At 53.9% G+C, this 23,449-nt stretch overlaps 2 protein-coding genes across 4 annotated transcripts; one reads left to right on the forward strand and one right to left on the reverse strand.

Annotated features, from left to right (window-relative positions):
- The first annotated feature begins 5,062 nt into the window (after window positions 1–5,062).
- TOR1B (torsin family 1 member B) lies at window positions 5,063–11,917 on the forward strand. Of its 3 annotated transcripts, none has more exons than XM_047768656.1 (5): window positions 5,063–5,331; window positions 6,204–6,469; window positions 8,527–8,702; window positions 9,191–9,318; window positions 9,960–11,917. In XM_047768656.1, the coding sequence occupies exons 1-5, from the start codon at window positions 5,133–5,135 to the stop codon at window positions 10,199–10,201; spliced, it is 1,011 nt and encodes a 336-aa protein (XP_047624612.1). In that variant the 5' UTR covers window positions 5,063–5,132; the 3' UTR covers window positions 10,202–11,917. The 3 variants fall into 3 exon arrangements, 2 of the variants coding, with proteins under 2 accessions (XP_047624612.1, XP_047624613.1); XM_047768657.1 differs by having other exon boundaries at window positions 5,193–5,331; window positions 5,893–6,469; XR_007133320.1 differs by lacking the exon at window positions 9,960–11,917 and having other exon boundaries at window positions 6,204–6,587; window positions 9,191–9,313.
- Window positions 11,918–13,749: 1,832 nt separating this feature from the next.
- TOR1A (torsin family 1 member A) lies at window positions 13,750–23,319 on the reverse strand. Its single transcript, XM_047768658.1, has 5 exons — window positions 23,004–23,319; window positions 22,100–22,365; window positions 18,945–19,120; window positions 18,712–18,839; window positions 13,750–14,378 (listed from the first exon to the last, which is right to left on the reverse strand). Exons 1-5 carry the CDS (start codon window positions 23,182–23,184, stop codon window positions 14,128–14,130), a joined length of 1,002 nt encoding a protein of 333 aa, XP_047624614.1. The 5' UTR covers window positions 23,185–23,319; the 3' UTR covers window positions 13,750–14,127.
- Window positions 23,320–23,449: the final 130 nt, after the last annotated feature.

Below are 23,449 nucleotides of genomic sequence, written 5' to 3' on the forward strand. Positions count from 1 at the left end.
GCTACAGCTCCAGTTGGACCCCTAGCCTGGGAACCTCCATGTGCTGCCTGAGCGGCCCTGGAAAAGGCAAAAAGACAAAAAAAAAAAGAAAGAAAGAAAACAAAAGAAAGCCCCTCAGCCACTTGGAGGACGGTATCACAGCAATTGATAAGAAGATAAACCACAGGCTCTCCACCACCCTCCCCTCAATTTCTTCATCTTCTGCAGCAGCAAATTTTCTAGATAGGTCTTACAGACCTCAGCTTACTAAAGTTCTCCCCACTCCACCCCACCCTTTTTTTTTTTTACTGGAGGGTCCCAGACTAGAGGTTGAATCAGAGCTGTAGCTGCTGGCCTACGCCACAGTGATAGCAATGCCAGATCCAAGCCGTGTCTGTGACCTACACTACAGCTCACAGCAACGCTGGATCCTTAACCCAGTGAGCAAGGCCAGGGATGGAACCTGCGTCCTCGTGCATACTAGTCAGATTCGTTTCCACTGAGCCACGACGGAAACTTCTTTTATTTTTTTAGGGCTGCACCTGTGGCATATGGAGGTTCCCAGGCTAAGGGTTGAATCGGAGCTGCAGCTGCCCACCACAGCCACAGCCACAGCTACAGCCACAAGGGATCTGAGCCATGTCTGCAAACCACACCAGAGCTCATGGCAATGCCGGATTGTTAACCCAACGAGCAGGGCCAGGGATCGAACCTGCATCCTCATGAATACTGGTCGGGTTTGTTAACCACTGAGGCATGAGGGGAACTCCCTGTTCCCATTTTCAAGGGAACCAAATGTCAAACACGCATGTAGAATAGCACAGACTGGGGAGGTGGCTCCCCCTCATCCACGGCAAGTTGATCCAAAGTCAGGATACTCAGCTCAGGTTGGGTCAGTCAGAGTCTCTGTCCAGGGCCAGAGCAACCGGGCCTCAAGCACCTGCCACCGGGGCCTACACACCCCAACTCTGGGATCCTCTCTCCCAAGTTGGGGTCACTCAGCATTTTTTACATTTCTAGGGGGGCAGCCTTGGGCCCTGGAGGAGCCCGAGCCAGTCAGTGCCACTGCCTATTGTTTGGAAGCAAAGAACCTCAACTGACAGCACAACTGGAAACAGGGAGGAAGGCAGGCTGCAGAGGCTGGAAATCTGGGGACTTGGACTTGATTCCTGAGCCCGCATGGAGGACACTGCAGGAGGTACCCCCTTCCCCACCCTCCGTCTTCCAGGAGAGGAGAACCCCAGAGCCCCCAGTTGCAAAACAGCGAAGCCAGCATCACCCAGACTCCCTGGGGACGACGTGCCCACCAAGGGGAAGAGCTCCAGGACTCCGAGGAGCTGAGACCAACACCCCTCTCCACCCCACCACCAGCAGAGAGACCGAGTCCGCACAAAACTGCCAAGTTGAAGGCCATGGAAAGACAGGTGCCGTTTCAACATCTTGCCTCAGAGACTCTCAAGCCTTTCTGTGAAGAGTCGTCTGGAAAAATTTCCTGTGGCCTCCAAAGCCAGGCCCTCTGGAGAGTCCAGTTCAGAGATGGAGTCTGTGGATGCTGAACTGCGTGGCGGTTTAATTCCACTTTTCCAGGCCTCTGCTAGAGAAAGAGTGGGATGTGGCCAGCTGCAGAGAGGACATCAGGGGGCCCCTGGAGGACTGGGCAGGGCCAGAAATCCCGACCCTCAGAAACGCCCCCAAGGAGCAAAGTTCAGCGTCCGTCCCCCCCCCTCCCCCCCCAGCCTGAGGCTCATCCTCCCTTTGGCCTCAGCCCAGCCCTCGGTCTGAGTAGGAAATAGGAGCCACTTCCAGAAGAAACTGCGGGAATCCACTATTTGGCATAATCAGGAAATCAAGGGGGATTTGTGAGAGCTGTCGATTTTGAAGGTTATCCGACCAAGGAAGGTGGACAGAACTGAGGACGTTGGGGACACACAGGAGACTGCATTCAGGGGCTGGCTCCAGAGACCAGGTGGCCCCCGGGGCGGGGGGAGGGTCAGGCAGCTTTAGGGGCTGAATAATGCAGACCTGGACCAGACAGCCCCGGTCACATGACATCAAACGGCCCAAGTAGGGTGGGATCCTCTCCGTGGAAGAAGCACAGCCCTGGGGCTGGGGTACCACACACTTTCCAAGGGGTGCTCAGCATGAGTAACGGAAAAGGAATCCACTCCCAGGCCCTCGACTCCCACGGACTCCTTCCTAAGATGCATCTCCCTCCTTCTCTCAACCTGCCCTTCCCCCATCGTACAGAAGAAAGACCGGCTTTCAGCCACCCCAGCTCTGACACGAGGTGAGGAATAAAGTCGAAGCTGTGGGGATCAGCGAAGCCTCCTTCAGCCAAGGTCCCCCCACTCCCATCAATGTGTTGATTTCCTGTCAAAGATTTAAAAACATCCATGCTACCTTGGCAAATGGCGACTTCAGGATGATTCGATCCAGAAGAAAAATTTCAATATTCAGAGGCTTATAGTCAGAGAGACATCCAATTTTTTTTTTAATTTTAGTTGTGGTAAAATACACAGAATATAAAATTTGCCGTCTTATTTTTAAAAATTTTTTAAATATTTTTTCTTTTTATGGCAACGCCTGCAGCATATGGAAATTCCCAGGTTAGGGATAGAATCTGAGCTGCATCTGAGGTCTACACACCAGATCTGAGCCACATCTTACTTACACCACAGCTTGTGGCAACGCTGGATTCTTAACCCACTGAGCGAGGCCAGGGATCGACCCCACATCCTCATGGATACTAGTCGGGTTCTTAAGCTGCTGAGCCACAACAGGAACTCCTCTTATTAACATCTTAAGATTAAGGGCTCCACCTTCATATCTAATTGCCTCCCAGATGTCCCCACCTCCTAATACCATCAAATCAGGGGTCAGGCTTCAGATATGTATTTAGAGGCTGAGACCATTCGGTCCACAGCAGTATATCCCTGGCCCCCAGATCAGAGGCCAGCCTCTTGGAAAGGGTTCTATCCCTGACTATTAAATACATATGAATGGAGTGCCTACTATGGACGTGGTGCACAGGAATTAGAGATGGAGCAGTCAAGGTCCCTGTCCTTCTGAAGCTCTCAGGCCAGTGGCAAGGTGGGCAACGGACAGGGACACAGACCGGGTGACAGGAGAGTAGGTGACTGGGGAGGGGAAGAGGGGTTACTTCCATGGGTTGGGTAGGCTTCAAGCTGAGGCCTGAAAACTCTTAGAGAGAGTCAAGGCAGGCATGGAAGCAACCGAAACGTCCACTGACAAATGAACATGTATGTGTATCTATGTGGCACATATATACAGTGGAATACTACTCAGCCATAAAAAAGAATGAAATCATGCCATTTGCAGCAACATGGATGCACCTAGAAATTATCGTGCTGAAGGAAGTAAGTCAGACAAATACCATATGATATCACCTGTATGTGGAACCTATCATATGACACAAATGAACAGAAAACGACTCAGAGACATAGCAGACAAACTTATGCTTACCAAAGGAGAAAGGAGTTTAGGATTAAGAGATACACACTACTATATATAAAGTAGATAAACAACAAGGACCTACTGTATAGCACAGAAAAGTATATTCAATTTTTTTTTTTTTTTTTGCTTTTTAGGGCCGCACCCCCAGCATATGGAGGTTCCCAGGCTAGGGGTCCAATCGGAGCTGTAGCTGCAGGCCTACACCACAGCCACAGCAATGCAGGATCCAAGCCGAGTCTGCGACCTACACCACAGCTCACAGCAACGCTGGATCTTTAACCCACTGACCAAGGCCAGGGATTGAACCTGCATCCTCATGGGTGCTGGTCAGATTTGTTAACCGCTGAGCCACAACGGGAACTCCTTCAATATCTTGTAATAACCTAAAATGGCAAAGAGTCTGAAAAGAGGATTTCTCACTGTGGTGAAGTGAGTGAAGAATCCAACTGCAGCAGCTTGCGTTGCAGCTGCGGCTCGGATTCAGCCCCTGGCCTGGGAATTTTCATATGCTGTGGATGCAAATGAAAAAGGAAGACAAAACAAAACAAAAAACTGGGAGGTGGAGGAGGAGAGCCATCCCCCTCCGAGCATCCCAGATCATGGCCTTGACTCTGCGGGCATGTCTCCCTCACTAGACTGAGGCTCTGTGAGGGCAGAACCCGTGACTGCCCTATTCCCTCCCTGCTTCAGCCCCAGCTTATGGCACTGGATCGGACACAGCCAGCGTTCATTAAATATTTGTCCATAGATTGGCTGATGAATGAACTCAACCAGCTTTGGCAAAGCCTGGGTCAAGGTTCCCTGGAGCATTGCAACAGCCTCCTCAAAGAACCCAGCAGTCACAGTGATCTCCGATGCGATCATGTTGCTCCCTGTGTGAAACCTCTAGGGCTCCCTGTTACCCCCCGCCCCACCCCGATAGAGTCCTTCCCCTTCAGGTCTCTGTCCAGCTCTCCATCCCTATTTTCACCAGCCTCCACCACGTGAAATACTCTCAGGTTCCCAACCTGCACATTCTGCAAATTCTCTTCTCTCCATAGAACTTTCTACTCCTCGCTTTTTGCTTGGATAACTTTTAAAATTCTCATTTTAGACAATAACCTTCCCTGTTCCACCGCCCCTGTGCTTATCCGACTTTCATTATTGGCCCTTGCCCACTGCCTGGGGTCCCCTAGCCTAGAAGCTGGAGAGGGCAGGGGCCAAGCCCCTCTCCCTCACGGTTGTCTCCCAGCACCAGCCAGGATGCCGTCTTGCAGCATGCTGGAAAGGATGGACTTCGGGCTTCGACGGTGCACGCCAGGGCACTTCTGCTTTGGGGTAGCCCGGGTGTTCAGCCTGAGGCCGGGCACCCGGAACCCTCCGCAGTTGTTTCAGAAAGGCAGGCAGGTGGGGAGTATATAATGCGAAACGCTCGTTCTAGCTCCGGGGAAGTGAAGGGAGGGATGACAAAGCAAAGCGTGAAGGAGCTGATGAGCGCTTAGAACAGAACCTCCACAGCTAGACTCCCTGGAGCCTCTCGCAAGGATGGTGGCGCAGAGCCACGCCCCTCGCCAACAGGGCGGACCTACGGGGGTGGGTGGGTCTGAGGGGCGGAAGTGACGCACAGACCGGAAGTCAGCCCGGCCTCTTGGCCCCAAGGGCGCCCGGTGTATCCGCGGCGGCGGGCTGCCAATCCGGTGATGCAGCCCGCAGGGCGGCTGGGGGGCACCGCGGCGCTGCGGCTGCTGCTAGCGGCACACGTGGCGGCGGCGTTCGAGCCCATCACCCTGGGCATCGCCATCGGGACCGCATCGGTCCTCACCGGCTACCTGTCCTACACCGAGCTGTTTTGCCGCTTCGCCGAGTGCTGCCGGGAGGAGCAGCCGCTCAACGCTTCGGGTACGGCGGGTCTGGCTGGAGGGGCTCGAGGGGCGCAAGGGACAGGCCCCCGCAGGCGTCAGCGCCCGGCACATCACGCTCACCCTTTGGGGTAGGAGGGGTCACGGAGGGGCCTGGGTCCGGGCTCCAGCCTGGAGGCCGTGTCTTCGGGGACAAATTCTCCAGATCGTGAGGCTCTGCCCGAGTTCCTTTTATTCTTTTTCGCTTTTTAGGGCCGCACCTGCGGCATGTGGAAGTTCCCAGGCTAGGGGTCAATTCGGAGCTACAGCTGCCGGCCTACACCAAAGCCACAGCAACGCGGGATCCGAGTGGAGTCTGCGACCTACACCGCAGCTTACAGCAAGGCCGAATCCTTAACCCACTGAGCGAGGCCAGGGATTGACCCAGCATCCTCATGGGTCGTAGTCGCATCCTCCTTGCCGCTGAGCCACGACGGGAACTCCCCTAAATTCCTTTCTAAAGGTTGGGATTCCTTGGGACGCCGTGCCAACCCAATAAGTCGTTCTCAAATGTGCAGTGTCTGCCCAGAAAGCCCGCATTTGGTCTTTGGTTTTCTTACAGGGTGGCTGGGGAAATAGCAAGCAGCTGAGTCGAGAGAGGACCCATCCTTGGATGAATGAACGCATTTACCTTCCTTCTCAGACACTTGAGTGTTGAGGAGACCATCCATCTAGGCCATTTCCTTGGCGGTGGCATCTCTGTGACTCTGCAGCTGGCAGTTCTGCCTCCGTGCTAGCGCTGGGGTTTGGCGGAGACGGTGCTGGACCATTCGCTAACCTTGCCTCTCACTTTGGCCAGCCGGGGAGAGCGCTGCCCTTCTGCTGCCTGTTTAATGTGTGTTTTTCTCTCTGTTCTCTGGCTGGCTGCTGCAGCGTTCAAGCTGGAACTGGAGGAGAGGCTGTTTGGGCAGCATCTGGCCACAGAGGTGCTTCTCAAGGCGCTGACAGGCTTCAGGAACAACAAAAATCCCAAGAAAGCACTGACGCTTTCCTTACACGGCTGGGCTGGCACGGGCAAGAATTTTGTCAGCCAGATTGTGGCTGAAAATCTTCACCGGAAGGGCCTGAAGAGCAACTTTGTCCACTTGTTTGTATCGACTCTGCACTTTCCTCACGAGCAGCACGTAAAACTGTACCAGGCAAGGCATTCTGTTGTCCCATCCGTGGCTTCTCAGACTGGTCTGGGCGATCCTTCACTGACTCCGGCTTCTGCTTCTTTCCTCCTAGCCCCAGGCCCTGCCGAGTCCAGGCACACCGGTAACCCTTTGCCATTTGCAGAGCTCTCCTACACCATTTTTCTTACTGATCCCAAAATAATGCAGCGGGGCAGGTGATGTTATTTCCATTAAAAGATGGAGCCAAGGAGTTTCCTGGTGGCTCAGAGGGTTAAGGATCTGGTGTTGTCACTGCCGTGGCTGTGGTTACAGCTGTGGCTCGGGTTCCATCCCTGGTCTGGGGACTTCTGCAAGCTGCAGGCGCAGCCAAAAAAAAAAAGGGGGGGGATGGAGCCAAGAGCATCGAGGCGACATGCTCCTTACAGTCCTTCCGACCTTGTGGCAAATCAGAACTTGAATGCAAATCTCCCGACTCTCAGTCCACAGGGTAGCCACGTTGTGCAACATATGAGTTTGTTCAGCATCCCCATTGCCGCCCTCGGTTAAGTGGAGTGGGCTTGGAAAAGTTTTTTTGTCGTCGTTCTTGTTTTTTTGTTTTTGTTTTTGTTTTGTTTTGTTTTTGTCTTTTTGCCCTTTCTAGGGCCGCTCCCACGGCATATGGAGGTTCCCAGGCTAGGGGTCGAATCGGAGCTGTAGCCACCGTCCTACGCCAGAGCCACAGCAACGCGGGATCCAAGCTGCCTCTGCGACCTACACCACAGCTCACGGCAACGCCGGATCCTTAACCCACTGAGCGAGGCCAGGGATCGAACCCACCACCTCGCGGTTCCTAGTCGGATTCACGAACCACTGAGCCACGACGGGAACTCCCTAGAAAGTTTAAATGAAACTTCAGCTTGGCCTCTGTGTTTAGCAGTGTAGACCAGAGGATTTTTTTTGTCTCCTTGGTAGCTTTTATTCCTTCCCATCCTTCAAATTCTTGGCCTTGCTGTTTGGTCCAGTAAGGCTCTCATTTAAATGTAAAAGTTAGTGTTCCTGCTGTTAGATGGGGGCTGAAATAAGGAATAGAAACTTAGCAAGGAAGTGAAAGTGGATATTTGCCACATAAACTGTGCGACAGGGAAGATTGCCAAAGAAAGAATAATTTTCTTTCTTTTTCTGTCTTGTTAGGGCTGCCCCCTTGGCAGTTGGAAGTTCCCAGGCTAGGGGTCAAATTGGAGCTGTAGCCGCTGGCCTACACCACAGCCACAGCAGCACGCCATCTGAGCCTTGTCTGTGACTTGCACAACGGCTCACGGCAGCACTGGATCTTAACCCACTGAGCGAGGCCAGGGATCGAAACTCTGTCCTCATGGGTACAAGTCGTGGTTGTTACTGCTGAGCCATGACAGGAACTCTGAGAATAATTTTATTTTCCAGATTCTTTCATGTACCCCTTGAAATACAGGAATAAATGCATTTCGTGAAATGTCATCTAGGTCGGCTCCTCTTCTCATTGCATCAGTAAAAGGCAGTAGCCTTGGACGTTGTGCCAGCCGTAACCTACCTTCTTTCTCCTCAGGATGTCAGCTAAAATTGAGATTTCCATCCACAGGGAGATGAAACTTAGGAGCTGGTTAACAGTGAAATGATGAATATTCATGTATCTTGTATCTTTATAGAGTCGCGTTTGGTGTACCATTTGAGCTAGGAAAACTCGTGTTTGCATTTTAGCACCTGTCTCTCTGCCAGATTCTTTTTTTTCTTCTTCTTCTTTTGGCTGCTTCCACAGCATATGGAAGTTCCTGGTCCAGGGATCGAATCTGTGCCCAAGCGGCAATGCCAGAGCCTTCAGATCCTTAATTCAATGTCCCGCCACAGGAACTCCCAGATTCCACTTTTTTTTTTTTTTTAAATAGATGAAGTTTTGGAAACGCTGTTACCCGGGGAGTGAAGGTTAAGAAGCAATTTCTAAGGGTTCTTTGTTCAGCCCCGAGAGCTCTGATTTTTCACCCCTCTGAGCGTGAAGCAGCGTGTCGCTTCCGCCATCCTTGGCACGTCCTTTGCGTCTCCGCATCCTATGTCTTTTCTGGTTGGTCTAGGACCAGTTACAGAGGTGGATTCGGGGCAACGTGAGCGCCTGTGCCAACTCTGTGTTCATCTTTGACGAGATGGATAAGTTGCACCCGGGGCTCATTGATGCGATCAAGCCGTTCCTGGATTACTACGAGCAGATTGATGGCGTGTCCTACCGGAAGGCTATCTTCCTCTTTCTCAGGTCAGTGGGAGGTGTTGCGCGGGACACACACACACACACACACACACACACACACACACACACAGCCCTTCATGCTCCCAGTGCTTGAATGGGGCGCTGGTGCCCTCAGCAGGTCTCGGGGACGGACGTGCCAGCCTGGCAAAAGCGACGTGCTGCCGTCTTGTACTCTGGGGTTGCTGGTGTCGGCGCGGCCCAGAGCCTGGGCGGGAGGGAATGAACCAAGGAAAGAGGTAGTGACGGCAAGGCCACTTCATTACCTGCACGTGTGGCCTCTGAGGGTCACGACGAGGCAGAGCCTTCGGCACCAAGTTCTGAAAAAGCAGGTTTTTCGCTCCTGCGGGCAGGCGCTCTACGCTCTCTTTTTTTCCCTTTGTCTAGTAGCACTCAGTAAACATTCCTTGGTAGAGACTTTAGAGCAGATGCGTGTCTGGGTGAGACAGAGGAGTCATGATACGTGATCTGAATCCGTGTTCCTTTGGCAAACTCAGCAACGCAGGCGGGGACCTCATCACTAAGACGGCCCTTGACTTCTGGCGGGCGGGGAGAAGGAGGGAGGACATCCAGCTGAAGGATCTGGAGCCGGTGCTGTCCGTCGGCGTCTTCAACAACAAACACAGTGAGTGTCCCCGGGCCGGCAGAGGCACCGTCGCTCTGTCCTCTCTCTCCAAGCCTTGCACGAAGCCATCGAATCCACCCGCCTCCGTGGCTTGGCTGAAGTAGGGACTCCTGCCGAGGGCATATTCCATTTTAGAAGCCAGCTAAGCAGGCAGGGGTAGCCACCTGACCATGGCACCAGGCTTGATAGAAAGAGAATCTTAGAAGTTGCCTGGTGGCTCTGCGGATTCAGGATCCGGCATTGCCACTGCTGCGGCTCGGGTCACTGCTGTGGCGTGGGTTTGATCCCCGGGCCTGGGAACTCCTGGATGCCATGGGCGTGGCCAGAATTTAAATAAATAAATAATAAACCATGAGAAGGACACAAAATGGAACAATGGTCTATTCTTTTATCAGGTACTCTTAAAACAGATGGTCATGGCTGGTCCTGGGTGTCATCTGAGAAGGACCCCCCCCCCCCCAAAAAAAAAAGAGAGGGAGAGAGAGGGAGAGCCAGGGAGTGAATCTTGAGGCTTTTACAGACATGAAGACTGTGCTGGGGGCGGGATCAGAACAGGCGCTGTCAGAGCAGTGAGCTTGTGAGCTCAGCCAGGGGATAGGGACAGGGACAGGTGGGGACCCCAGCTGTGCCTTGTTTCCCAGGTGGCCTGTGGCACAGCGGACTGATAGAGAGGAACCTCATCGACTACTTCGTCCCCTTCCTGCCCCTGGAGTACAGGCACGTGAAGATGTGTGTGAGGGCGGAGATGAAGGCCCGCGGCTCTGCCGTCGACGAGGACATTGTCACCAGGGTGGCAGAGGAAATGACATTTTTCCCCAAAGACGAGAAAATCTACTCAGACAAGGGCTGCAAGACTGTGCAGACGCGGCTGGATTTCCACTGAGCTCTTGTCCCGGCGGCCTGAGACGCAGCTGGGAGCGCCGCGGCCCAGGGGCCTGGCCTTTGCAAGCACTTTGAAAGACCTCTTTGGGGTTTGCACGTTTGCACATTGGCACCTGTGAACTTGGGGGATGTGGGAGGTTCTAAGGCCCGGGTTGGGAAATGACCCTTCATCTGTCAAGTGCACTTGTCATTTTGCAACATGGTAGCAACCCCGACGGTTCACTGCAGCCAAAGATGAACTTTTGAAACGCCCCCTCCCCCCACTTAACTGGCCTTGACACAAGTGCCTTGAAATAGCTGTGCGAGTGAGACCTAGGGCTGTTTCTGACCCAGCGGCACCCACACCCCAGAAGCTGAACTGAAAGTTTCAGGGGCCCCGCTGCCATCCGGAGAACACTGAGTTTTCACCCTCCAGAAACATTCTCCTGCTCTGTTGCTTCTCTACAGCACGTGTTCGCTGACTTGAAGTATTTTCACTTAAAACCGGCAGCACCTTCAGGCAGTGTCGATGGCAGGACGCGGGCCTGCGGGCAGAGCGCTCGGCCAGTGAACCGTCTGCCTGTGGGCCAGGGCCCCATGCCAGGCCCCTGCAGCCCAGGGGGACGGCCACGACCTCCGCCTGTCCATCACTGTGGCTGCTGATTGCAGCCCTGGTCATGGGTCACTTGGGTAGGGACGGTGACCTTCCTTGTACGGCTTCAACTCCTGAACATAAGCCGTGGCTCCGTGTTCCCCCCCGGCCACATCATCCCTAGAGTCGAATCAGAACGAGACTCTTGGCTTTAAATTTGAGTCCTTGGTTCCCACGATGCAGTGCTGGTCTGTTACAGTTTACATGTGGGTCAACCTCTCACTTGATGCCACAGAACCACTGGAAATCCCTAGGACGTGCTCCTTCTCCATGGAGGACACGGGCCCCCTGAGCGGTCAGCCTGCAGACGCGACGTTGCCAAAGGGGAAGTATCGTACGCTAGAAATGCTAGAGTTTGCCAGGATGTGTATATTTTTTTAATAATATTTTTACTTCTGAATCTTAAAAATATAGGTCATTGCTTGTTTTAAAACATGGGAAGGGCCAGGGCTGCAGGCACAGCCAAAAATTAATAACTAAATGAAACAGGGGAAGGCTGCAAAGTGGAATCATTGTCTATTCCTTTATCAGATACTCTTAATTAAAACAGACAGTGGTGGCTAGTCCTGGGTGTCACCCTAGAAGGACACCCTAGGCGGCAGCTCTCGAGCTGGATGCCCTGGTGGTTGGGAAACAGGATTTCAGTCCCAGCCACTGTGAATCATTCTGTCTTGGAGTTGCAGTGCGCCTGCACACGTGTAATGAGAGCATCTTATCATATAGAAGATGCAGCAGAATGAACGTCCCTACGACACGCCACTGCCTCGTAGAGGATCGTGCTCCATCTTTAAAACATGCCAAGGCGAGGCTTAAAATTTTTAGTACCTGTTGTCAAGTTGTTGCTGAGTGATATTTCTTTTATAACCTTTTGAGTGTCAGGTCGGAAGATAAGATTTTTCTGTTTACAGTGATGCAGTAAACTCAACACGTGTTGGCCACCTTTGGACGGCTGCTCCTGATTTGTCACTTGAAAAGGGCAGGGTTGCCCACAGCCCAGCCTCCCCACCCCACAGAAAACGTGGACGAGCTTGAATTGACCTATACCTACTGAATATAAAATAATAAAGCCTAAATTTTAACATGTGAGATGTCACTTGCAGTTTTGTTTTGTTTTGTTTTGTTTTTCAGTTTATTCTGTAGCTCTGAAAATTTTGAGCTTGGAATAAGGCTCTTCAGTAACTCAGGTGTCATTAGGTCCCCTGCAACCTGGACATGCTGGTTGTCATCTTTACCTCATACAGAACCACTCTCTACCTTAAAGGCTGCTCTCTCCAAACAAATACAAAGTTAAATTGGATTAGATGCTGGCTTCTAGTCCATCAAATTCCCACGGATGAAAATATCGCCAGGAAGAGCTGGTCCTCTCTTGAACAAATACGTTCTCCTAAAATTAACGTAGGAAGGAAACTGAGGCAGTGAAACATGGCCCACTGCCGCCTCTCTGAACCTGAGTGCCGCTGAGCTCAGATCGGGAAAGCTCCGTGCCTGGCCGTCCCACCCGGAACTGCTAAATAATGAGATCCTTGTTCTGTTAATCGGATCTCGGCTCACTCCCTAAAGCGGGGTTCTTACCTCTGTGAGCGATGGAACACCCGCTCTTCCCAGGCTGAGGATGCAGCCCCTTCTAGAAAGTTGAGACCCTCTCGGCCATCACCTTGCCATTCCCGCCTTCCCCAGGTGAAGGCGCTCCTCCCATGAGACTGACCTCCGTCTGGTTCCCAGCCTCACACCGCTTCTGCTTCGCCCCACGCGGCCTCATGGATGAAGACCGAACTGTCCAAGGTGTGCCGGGGACGCCCATGTTCCCTAAACGAGGGGCTCCCCCCAGGCGCCGGGGCTGCCATTTCCAAGGGGATGGGGAGCCCTCACCTGTGACTCCTGGGGACATGACAACAGGTGAGTTCAGGTCAACACCAACAACTTGCCAGCGCTGAGAGCTGTCCTTAGGGAGCCCGGGTGGCCTTAAAGAGCCTCTGGACGCGGTGGGTGGCCATGAGACAGAGGGGTCCTGCCGATGTCTGCTTATAGACGTATGTGTGTGTTGGACAAAACCAGGCAGGTTTAGGCACCTCCTGCCCTCACGGTGGTGGGGCCTGTCTCTAGGCCTGCATGAACTCCCACGGCTGGGTGCTGGGGGCTCCGTGAACCCCCCTGACAGCACGGGATACCCCAGGGCAAGGAGCCAGAGCCCCTGCACACTCGGCTCCAGCCTGGGCTGTGCTGTCAGGTCTTCGTTCACAGCTTAGGCACATAGGTAGGGCCCCAGGGTTGTTTTTTTTTCCACCTTTAAAAATATATGCACAAACCGCACACAACTTTATTGTAAAATGCTAGCTATTTGTGTTAATAAATAAAAACACTCTTCTCAGCATCCTGGGGGGCAGCTAAGCTTTCTGAGAGGTTTGCGGAGCTCTGAGTAAACATAATGAAAACCTGTCATAAAGGAGTATGGTTTTAAGAAAACACGGCAACACTGGCCAGAGTGCGTGGCTCATTCGGGCACGGGCGGAGCCTTGGCGCAGCAGGACTGACCCGCAGGACAAGCTCCAAGGGCTTTTTTCTTTGGCCGTAATCGTTTCTGACAGTGCTGCTGTATCATTCCCACAGTTTACACCACTCCCGAGATGAACTATGGGAGGACACTTAGGTCTGATCCCCGACCGGCCTGAGCGTGTCCTCTGACAAGACCTGTCCTTCTGTCGAAACACTCATTGCCCTGGCGAAGGTCACCCCGTGACAGGTGTGCTCGCTGCGCCGGCCTTGGTCCCCCGGTTACGCCAGCCCACGGAATACAGGCCAAGGCCTCGGGCTTGGGCTTTTTTGCAGTAAAGACATCACCGTGTAGGCTGGAACGACAGGAACACACACACACACACACACACACACACACACACACACACACACACAAAGCCAACAACTTAGAGAGTCTGAAAAGTTTCTCGTAATGTTAAAAACCATCTTAAATAAAATTATCACATTTTTTCAGTAAAACAGCCTTCCTTGAAACAGAAACACTTGAAATTAAAACATGATTTTTGAGAAAATCATGAGCCCTGGCACGGGTGGGCTGGGCGCTGGCTCCTCCCTCTCCCGAGGGCTCCGGGAGCTGTTTCCCTCTGTGATCTGGCAGGTGTGGGGCCCGCAGGCCCTGCTGGGCGAGAGCTCCTGTCCCGTCACACGGGGAGAATTCATTTCACTCCTCTTCCCGGGGCAGCAGAGCGGGAGGCGGGGGGGAGATCCGAGGGCCAAGTTCCTTCTTCGCCGATGGGAAGCGCGACTCAGGCGCCAGCAATCCATCAATCATCGTAGTAATAATCCAACTTGGTGAACACAGTTTTGCAGCCTTTGTCCGAGAAAACTCTCTCCTCTTTGGGGAAAAACGTCATCTCCTCGGCCACTTTGCTCACAATGTCCTCGTCAACCTCGTAGCCTCGGGACTGCATTTCAACTCTGATGCACATTTTTAGGTGTTTGTATTCCAGGGGCAGGAAGGGAACAAAATAATCAATGAGATTTCGGTCAATTAAGCTGCTGTGCCAGAAGCCACCTGCAAAAAAGAGAAAGGTACTGTTCATCCAACATCTGTCCGCCCGCCCGCCACACACACCTGCCGGGAGTCGGGAGTCGAGGCCGCCAGGGTGGGGCCGCGCCTGCCCTGGGGGGGCTCACAGTCTGGGGCGGGCAGATTCTCCGTGAGCCTGCCCAGGGCCCAGGACAACTGCCAGCAGTGATGCTCCTGTGACAGCAGAGAGCAGGGTGATGCCCCAGTGGGGAGGGAGGCTCTCAACCTGGGACCTGAAGACCTGAAGCAGGAAAGAGGCCCGGCCCCCGGAACAAGCAGGCCGCGTAGGAAGGGGACCCAGGGCACAGGCTGGCAGCTGCACAGAGTCCCCAGGGAGGGAAGGACCAGCCCCTCCCGTACGCTGGAGGCTGCATCAGCACCAGGGTAGAAACCCACTGCTGCTGCCAGCGTGTCCAGAGTGTTTTGGGGACCACGAACTAGAACCCCCAGAGTCCTGTGTGGAGACTATGATCTCGAGCGGCCGCAGGGCTCAGGCTTTCCCGGGATAAGGCCTGACTGCGCCCAGTCCCAGGTCCTCCCAGATTCCCCGGCCTCCAGACCCAGCACAGATGTGGCTGCGGCTTCGTCACACCCAGCGTTTCTTCACGAGAACTGCTGCCCTGCCGCTTTGCTGCCTAATTCCTATGCTCGTGTCCCGGCCTGACTCTGACAGCAAGTCCAATCTGTCTGCTTCCCATGCCTTCAAGCCATTCTCCGACACCAGTGGGGTGGCCTACACATCAACCCACTGCTGCCACTCTGCCCAGAGACGGCGTCGGATCCCACAAGTTGAGAGCTCCTGGGTCCCACAGGACTGTCCCCTCCTTCAGCCACCAGCCAAAAGTTCAGGGTGTCACCTGGGCTTCTGAGGTTCCAAGGACCGCCTCCTTGGGTTCAATTAACTTGCTTAGAGCAGCTCACAGAACTCAGAGAACCATTTTATTACTAGATATCTGGTTTATTACAGAAGGACATAACTCAGGAACAGCCGGATGGCAGAGACACATGGGGCAAGGCGGGAGGGAAGGAGCGGGGAGCTTCCCTGAGCCCCGAGCGCACCATTCTCCCCGAGGCTCCAAGGGTTCATCTGCCTGGAAGCTCTCCAAACCCGGTCCTGCAGGGCTTCCATGTAGGATTCTTTACGCAGCCCTGACGGGTTAAGTCACTGGCCACTGGCAACAGATTCGCCCTTCAGCCCCTCCTCCCTCCTGCAAGGTCTGAAAGGATTGCAGACTGAACGGTTCAACCCTCAATAAACGGTTGGTTCCCCTGGCAACTAACCGTCACCCTTGGGTGCTTTCCAAAAGCCACCTCATTAACACAAACCCAGGCGTGGTGGGAAGGCGCTTGTTCTGCATAGTGAGACGCCTCTGTGGTTCTTTTCACTTGGAAACTCCAAGGGTTTTAGGTGCTCGGTGCCAGAAACTGGGGTGCAGAGCAAATGCAGATTTTTTTGTGTGTGTCTTTTGTCTTTTTAGGGCTGCAGCTGCAGCATATGGGAGTTTCCAGGCTAGGGGTCCAATGGGAGCTGTAGCTGCCGGCCTACACCACAGCCACAACAATGCCAGATCCGAGCCGTGTCTGCAACCTACACCCCAGCTCATGGTAACGCCGGATCCTCAACTCACTGAGCGAGGCCAGGGATCGAACCCGCAACCTCATGTTTCCTAGTCGCATTCGTTTCCACCACAACGGGAACTCCCTAGATTTCTTATTATAAATCACAGTATTGCGACTGGCGCTCAACAAACATGACTGGCCCCATCTGATTGCCTGGATGGGGTGGAGCCGGCGGCCGTGGGAAAGAACAAAACTGAGTGCTGAGCAGTAGCAGGCAGGCAGCTCCCTCTCTCCATCCCTCGCCAATTCCCAAAGGTCTGCCCAGGCCCGGGGCGGGGCACAGAGCCAGGGAAACGGGACGTGCCTCACAGGGTTCAGTTGAGGGGCTGGCCGATAAACTAGGGACAATTCCAGGCAGTACCAGGGGCGTGAACACAAAGGGGGGGTGATGAGGCGAGCGGGGGAAGCTCCCTAGCCAGGGGGTCAGGCCAAGGACCCACCACGGAGGCCCCGGGGGAGCGCTCTGGTGGAACAAGTGACTCTACCAACCAGGGCCCCACCGCTCCTCAGCCTGGATGCTCCTTATCTCTGCTGCGACGCTCTGCCCTGTCGCCACTCGCCAGACACCCCCCACCCTCCCCACAAACCTGCTCTTCCCACAGGCCTCCCCCGAAGGGCAGCACCACCCTGCCAAGCACTCAGGCCAGACTCTTGATTCGTTGTTCTCATTCCCACACAGTCCTTTAAGAAATCTGACTGCTTCTACCTTCAAAATGCATTCCACTCCGAGCAGGTCCCACCACCCCCACCGTGGCAGCATCTCTCCCCTGGGCTGCTGCCACTGCTCCTGGCTGGCCTCCCTGCCCTGCCCTGCCCTGCCCCCTTCAGTCTGTTCTCCACCCAGTGGCCAGGCGGGCCTATTAAAACTAGGTCCCATCACAGCTCTGAACTCTCCGGCCCCAAGCTCCACCTCTAGTCTAACCTCCTGGGCCAGCCACCGAGGCCCCGGGCACATTCTCACCTCAGGGCTCTTGCATGTGCTGTTCCCCCTGATGGAATGCTTTTCCCTCCCGTGTCCGTATGTCAGCGCATCCCTCGGGTCAGCTCAGAGGTCACCCTCACAGTGAGATTTCCCTGAGCCTCCGTTTCAACCTGCAGCCCAGCACGGTCTCACAGCCCCCAATTCCTGTTTATTGATCTGCTTTTTCCCTAGTGGAAGGAAAGAGGAGGCCATTTCTCCACCACTACACGGATCCCGCATTTCCTCGCTTATCACTAGGACGTAAACTCCATGACAGTAAGGATTTCCGGTTTTTTGGCGGCTGCGCCTGACGCATATGGAAGTTTCCAGGCAGGGACTGAATCTGAGCCGCAGCTGCAGCAACGCTGGACCCTTTAACCCACTGCGCTGGGCCGGGGATCAAAGCCTTGCCACCACAGGGATCCAAGCCACTTCAGTTGGGTTCTTAATCCTGTGCCACAGCAGGAACTCCAGGATTTCTGCTTTATGTCCCGCGTTTCTGGACCAGTGCCTGACACCTAGTAGCCGTTCAGTAAACAGGTTAATGAATGAACGAAAGAGTTCTGAGGTCAGAGTCAGGAAGTAGCTGGGCCAGGTCCACCCTATTCCAAAGCTCATCCTCTGGGAACCCTCTGCAACCTCTAACGCGGGCTCTTGGCAAGTGGCCTCGCTTGCTGGAGTATCTGGGGGCTGAGGTTTCTACTGCACGTGTTTAGACCTCTGGCATGACCAGAATCTATTCTGTGTATTCCAAAGTGTTTTGTCTTTCATCGTAACATCCCACACGCACTTACTGACATAGATACCCCGTTTCTGTTCAAGTAACCCTGAAGCAGTATGAATCTCTTGGCAAGTCTGTTACAGAGGAGACTTTCTGCTTGATGAGCTCAAGGACAAAGCAAAACCTGAGCAAGGAGTGGTGGCGATCAACCCACATGACTCAGAGGTTTCCAGCATGCTATCTTTCTGTTCAAGGGTTCAAGGTCAAAGGTGACTGTGTCACATCACTGGCAAAGCAATAAGCTTGGCAGTGAAAAGCTCAGGGAGTTCTCCTGTGGCACAGCGGGTTAAGGATCTGGCATTGTCACTGCAGCGGCTTGGGTCGCTGCAGTGGGGTGGGTTCGATCCCTGGTCCGGGAACTTCTGCAGGCCGTGGGTGTGGCCAAAACCAAAAACTGCTCAGACTCTGGAATCAAAGATAGCCGACAGGTGGCCTTGGGCAAGATGCACTCTCTCTCTGAGCCTCGGCTTCCTCATCGATGAAATGAGGTCACCCCGTGAGGTCATCGTGGAGGTGGAAGGAAACAGGCAGGCGGAGAGTTTCAACAGTACCCCGCACAGAACAAGCGCCCAGCCTGTCTGGCGGTCACTCTGCAGCACAGACCCTCAAAGTTCTAGGGCAACGCACGGGAAGGGCCTGGCAGGCCCACGACCTGCAGCAGAGGCACCCGGCCGCCTGCCGGGCCCCGCCACCTGCTGTTCCGGAGGAAGAGGAATTGGCTGAAGAAAACAGGACGGTCACGGCCTGGATGACCAGCAGTGTCCCTCCTTCATTAACGCGGCGGCTCTTGGACCTCACTGCGCGCCGAGGTCCTGCGGAGTTTGTGAACACGGCGTCCCGCGGGAATCGGGACCCTGGAGGTCCAGAGGAGAGACCTGGAATCTGCCTTTCTGAGACGCTCCCGGGTGAGGCGAGGCCGTCGGGGACCGTGGCGGGGGAGGGGGGACCCCACTTACTGTTCTTGTTGTTGAAGGCCGACACAGACAGCGCGTGCTCCATGTCTCTCAGCCTGATTTCTTCCCGCTGCTTCCCGCTTCTCCAGAAATCTAAAGCCACGTCTGTGATCCTCTCGGCGCCAGCATTGCTGCAAAAAACACAACTCCCGTGAATCAGGACTGGGCTTTTTTCCACCCAAGTCCCCAGGCTGGGGCTCAGAGCGCTCCAACCCCGTCCTGGCCCTGACTTTTACCTGAGAAAAATGAAGATGGCTTTCTGATAGGAGACCCCATCCAGGTTGTCGTAATAGTCCAGGTAAGGCTTGATGGCGTCTATGAGGCCAGCGTGCATCTTATCCATTTCATCAAATATGAAAATGGACCTGGCACAGGCACTCACGTTGCCGCGGATCCACGACTGTAACTGATCCTGAATGACAAGGGGGAAAGGCCAACACAGAATTCTCAGCACGTGCAATGGATGCCGCCAGCACAAGCACTATTAACGCCACAACTGCTACTACGGAGGCTGCGCTTCCTGAGCGCTTCCTGTGTGCTCCCCACTGTGCTAGGAAGGTTACACAAGCTCCTCTGTTCACACAAGCCCAGGCAGTGCGCATTGTTATACCCATTTTACAGATGAGGAAACTGAGGCACAAGAGGTCCCGTCGTGGCTCAGCGGAAACGAATCTGACTAGCAGCCATGAGGACGCAGGTTTGATCCCTGCCTTCGCTCAGTGGGTTAAGGATCCAGGGCTGCCGTGAGCTGTCGTGTACGTCACAGACGAGGCTCAGATCTGTTATTGTTGTGGCTGTGGTGTAAGCCATCAGCTGCAGCTCCAATTTGACTCCTAGTCTGGGAACTTCCACATGCTTCGGGTGGGGCCCTAAAAAGACCAAAAAAAAAAAAAAAGAAAGAAAGAAAGAAAGAAACTGAGGCACAGAGCGTATAAGCAACTGGCCCCAAATTAGTAATGTGACAGAACCAAGATCTGAACCTCCCCTGGCCTGATTCCAAGGCCCTGCACTGATTATAGTTCTTGTTCTGTGACATGTCACAGCAGTGCTGTGTCACCAAGTTGCAGGGCCTTCGTCATCAAAATGGCAATGTTAACACCTATCCTGTGTACACCAGCAGAGACCAAGCAACCTCTTCTCTCAGTCAGTCCTAGAACAGCCTGGAGAAGGTGCTCCAACCTTCCAGGAGGAAAGTAAGGAGAACTCAAGAGCCCACACACTCTGGGGTAAGTGTGGTGAGGGAACATTCTTGAGTTTCTAGAACAGTGCCTGGAGGTTGCTGATGTCAATTTGCTTAAAAAGAAACATTCCCGAGTTCCCACTGGGGCACAGCGGAAACAAATCCAACTAGTATCCATGAGGTTGTGGGTTCGATCTCTGGCCTCATTCAGTGGGTTAAGGATCCAGCGTTGCTCGTGAGCTGTGGTGGAGGTTGCAGATGAGGCTCGGATCCCGGGTTGCTGTAGCTGGGGTGTAGGCCAGCAGCTGTAGCTCCAATTCGACCCCTAGCCTGGGAACTTCCATATGCCACGGGTGTGGCCCTAAAAAGAAAACAAAAAAGCAAACAAACAAAAAAACCCAGAAACATTCCCTATGAAGGTATTTTGGTATTTCCTGTATCATGCAATCAAGGTAAGGAGGTAAAAAAAAGGCTTTTTTTTTTAAAAGCCAAAACTATGGCTTGTGGAAGTCCCCGGGCCTAGGCCGGGGACTGAACCGGTGCCACAGCTTCGGCCCGCACCACAGCACAGCAACACCAGATCCTTAGCCCGCTGTGCCACATGGGAACGTCCTAAAGGACACTTTTCATCAGAAATTTGAGCTGTGGTTTATATGATGCTTTCCTGGCCTTTTCCCCCAACACCAGTACAGAGGATGAATTAGCCACTTGTTTCTGGGGAAAATTCTGGATGTTACAATGTAGGTCTTGACTTCTTATGATTTTGGTTCTTATTTGGCCACTCAGACCATGGTTACAACATTCCATGTGTACATCTTTAACCTAAGCAGAAATTCTGCTCTGTAGGGATGGACGAACCTCTGTTTACAGAGCAAGAACCCTAGGAGAGCTGAAGTGACTTGCCTGAGCCCACAAAGCCAGTCACTGTTTAAACAAGGATTCCCGGACTTCCTGTCGTGGCTCAGTGGTTAACAAACCCAACTTGTATCCTTGAGGATGCAGGTTCGATCCCTGGCCTCACTCAGTGGGTTAAGGATCCGGCGTTGCCGTGAGCTGTGGTGTAGGTCGTAGATGCAGCTCAGATCCCGTGTTGCTGTGGCTGTGGTGTGGGTGGTGGCTACAGCTCCAGTTTGACCCCTAGCCTGGGAACCTCCATACACCACAGGTGCAGCCCTAAAAAAAAAAAAAAAAAAAAAAAAAAGACCAAAAAAACCCCACAAGGATTCCGTCAGGTCTAGTAGGCTCCAGCAGCCAAGGTCTTCCCAATTTCTGCTACTCTGACTCAGCCAGTAACATTGAACATGTAGCACTCACTACAGGCCAGATGCTGTACTAGGCACTGTTCACCCAGCCTTTTCCTGTGATCTTCCCAAACCCATCAGTTACCACTGCGGTCTCTATTTTACAGATGAGGAAACTGAGGTACAGAGAGGTTAAGTAACTTGCTCCAAGTCACACAGCTATTAGATGGAATGCTGACTAGGATGACCAACTCATCTCTATTCGCCTGGAACTTTCCCAGCTGTAGCACTGAAAGGCCCACATCCCAGGAACTCCTGGACAGCTGGTGACCCTGAGGCTGACCCAGGCCAAAGGGAAAAATGTGTTCATACAGGTGAAAATTTACAAAGGCAAAAGAGTTAACTTTGAATACGTATGTGCCAGGCCCCACGTTACCTACTTGACAGAGTTCAATAACTTCTCACAACTTCCATTTTACAGACAAAGAGCCCGAGTCTCAGAGAGGTCAGGCAACTTTCCCAAGATCACACAGTTGGCAGGTGGGAACCTTAGGGCTCAAATCCAGGTGACTCTACTGCCAAAGCTCAGGCTGTTAATCTGGAAGTTAAACTGTTAAGAGCAGTTTGCAACACTGTGATTAAATTTAGGTTTCCCAAGAAACATTTCTTCTTTTATAAAATGCGTTAGAGTTGAAGATCTTGAAACTGAGTTTGATCGTGTCTCTCTAAAATCCTACGATCCCACTGACTGAGGATCACACTGAGCCTGCTTTCGGAAACCACCCCAAGCTTTGCTAATTGCTCCCTGCATCTCTAAGCCTCTGTGATTGCCACACTTTTCAAAGGGGGAACTGACGCGTGCTTGCCATTTTCAGGGCCCACTCGCTTCAACCGGGAATTCCAAATCCCATCGGCCACCAAACCCCAAACCCGGCCCCATCCAGGAAGGATTCCAAAATTCGGCCCTTGCCTTGTACAGGGTGATGTTGGAGATGTGGGGGAAGTGCAGTGTGGCCACAAACAGGTGGACATAGTCACTGTTCAGACCACCCTCGTAAATATTCTCTGCGATGATCTTGCTGACAAAATTTTTGCCGGTGCCCGTCCACCCGTGTAGGGAGAGGGTGAGCGGCTTCTTGGGCTTCGGGTTGCTGATGAAGCCTGACACGGCATTTAAGATGACTTTCTTTGCAAGATGCTGTCCGAAAAGCTTGCTGTCCAGATCCTTCTGCAGCGCTAGGAAAAACAAAGTGAGTCAGGCGGACAGTAGGGAGACACATCTGGCAAAATGTGGCCCAGTTTATAGGCTCAGGTAAAGCCAGCAGAGTCAGCTAAGCTCTTCAAGCGTCTTGGGAGACGCGGATGTGGGCAAGCACTTGCCCCAGGTGACCGGCAGGTGCAGGAGGCCCTCCCTCTGCTAGTCCTGTCCATTCTCGAGCCCTCCTTCCCGAAGAGGTCCTTGGGGCCAGTGCCCAGGGGCGCGCGCCCCTCGCCCCAGCTCTGCGCCTTCCACCCCATGCCGGGCAGAAAAAGGGCAGCGGTTTGGTCCCCGCTGCTCCGCGCCGGAGGAATCCCCACCAGCCGCGTCTCCGCCGAGGAAGGAGCACACCTCTCTGGAGGAAGTTTCCGACCGTCCCCACGCCCGGGTTTTGGGCGAAGCTGCCCAAAAGGCAGCTGGCCTCGCCTGATCAAAGTCCGGTCAGCCTGTGGTCGCGGCCAGGGCCAGGCCCGGTGCCGCACCTCAAGCCGCCCCGGTTCCGGGTCCGGGCCCCGCCGGCCTCAGCACTGCCCGAGCTTCTGGGCCTTCTGGACCCCCGCCTCCGACCCTCGCCCCAGCTCTGGCACCAGGCCCCCCAGCCCCCGCCCCATCCTACCCTCCCGGCTGAGGCTCCCCTTCTGGCTGCAGCACTCGGTGAAGAAGCAGAAGAGGCGCGGGTAGGAGATGTAGCTGGTGAGGACGCCGGCCAGGACCAGTCCCAGACTGATGGGCTCTACCGCCCGCACCGCCAACGGCGCCAGCAGCAGCAGGCCCAGCGCGGCCCGGCCCAGCTTCATGCCCAGACCGGCGCTGCCCGGCGCGTTCTCGCGCCTACCGCGGATCGGCGCTACCGCCAACTGCACTTCCGGTCCCGCCCGCCGGGGCCGCCATCTTTGTAAGGGGCGGGCATCCTCCTGACGCTGGCGTCCGCCATCTTTATGAAGGGCAGAGCCCTTTCCACCTTTGGGCACCGAGCCACTGAGGGGACTGATATTTTCTCTTTGAATAAAACTTAGTTTCTTCAGATTTTTTTTAGTTTATACCTAACGTCCTATTTCTTTT

This window comes from Phacochoerus africanus, chromosome 2, assembly GCF_016906955.1.
Source record: "Phacochoerus africanus isolate WHEZ1 chromosome 2, ROS_Pafr_v1, whole genome shotgun sequence".
NCBI classification, from domain to species: Eukaryota; Metazoa; Chordata; class Mammalia; order Artiodactyla; family Suidae; genus Phacochoerus; species Phacochoerus africanus.